General features: G+C 47.6%; 1 protein-coding gene across 2 annotated transcripts in view; it reads right to left on the bottom strand.

Annotated features, from left to right (window-relative positions):
* Nucleotides 1-246, bottom strand: part of PLCG1 (phospholipase C gamma 1) — a 159,756-nt gene that overhangs the window by 56,022 nt on the left and 103,488 nt on the right. For both annotated transcript variants that reach the window (XM_019509788.1, XM_019509789.1), the window contains exon 9: nucleotides 81-182. In XM_019509788.1, coding sequence (XP_019365333.1) covers nucleotides 81-182 — 102 coding nt within the window. The remainder of the gene's footprint in view (nucleotides 1-80; nucleotides 183-246) is intronic.

The following is a 246-nucleotide window of genomic DNA, read 5'->3' as shown; positions in this document are numbered from 1 at the left end:
TCTCTTTCACCTTATTCTCAACTCCCTTCCACCTCCACACATACTCCCCTTCTGCAGCAATAGCTGTCCAAGAGTCTTACCTCATCGAAGGAGAAATAAGGCTCTTCAATCTCCCTCAGTGGATCTCTCAGAAAGCTAAACATGAACTCCTGCACCAGGTTCAGGTCTGTAGCCCAGAGCTCCTGCATACACAGAGGGCATGGGGAGGGGAACAGTTTTGAGTTATACAAGGTGAAGCTTTGATTA

This window comes from Gavialis gangeticus, unplaced genomic scaffold (genome assembly GCF_001723915.1).
Source record: "Gavialis gangeticus isolate Ggan-Ray unplaced genomic scaffold, GavGan_comp1, whole genome shotgun sequence".
In the NCBI taxonomy this organism is placed as follows: domain Eukaryota; kingdom Metazoa; phylum Chordata; order Crocodylia; family Gavialidae; genus Gavialis; species Gavialis gangeticus.
The sequence above is the reverse complement of the archived record's forward strand: the minus strand, read 5'-3'. Positions and strand labels throughout refer to the sequence as shown.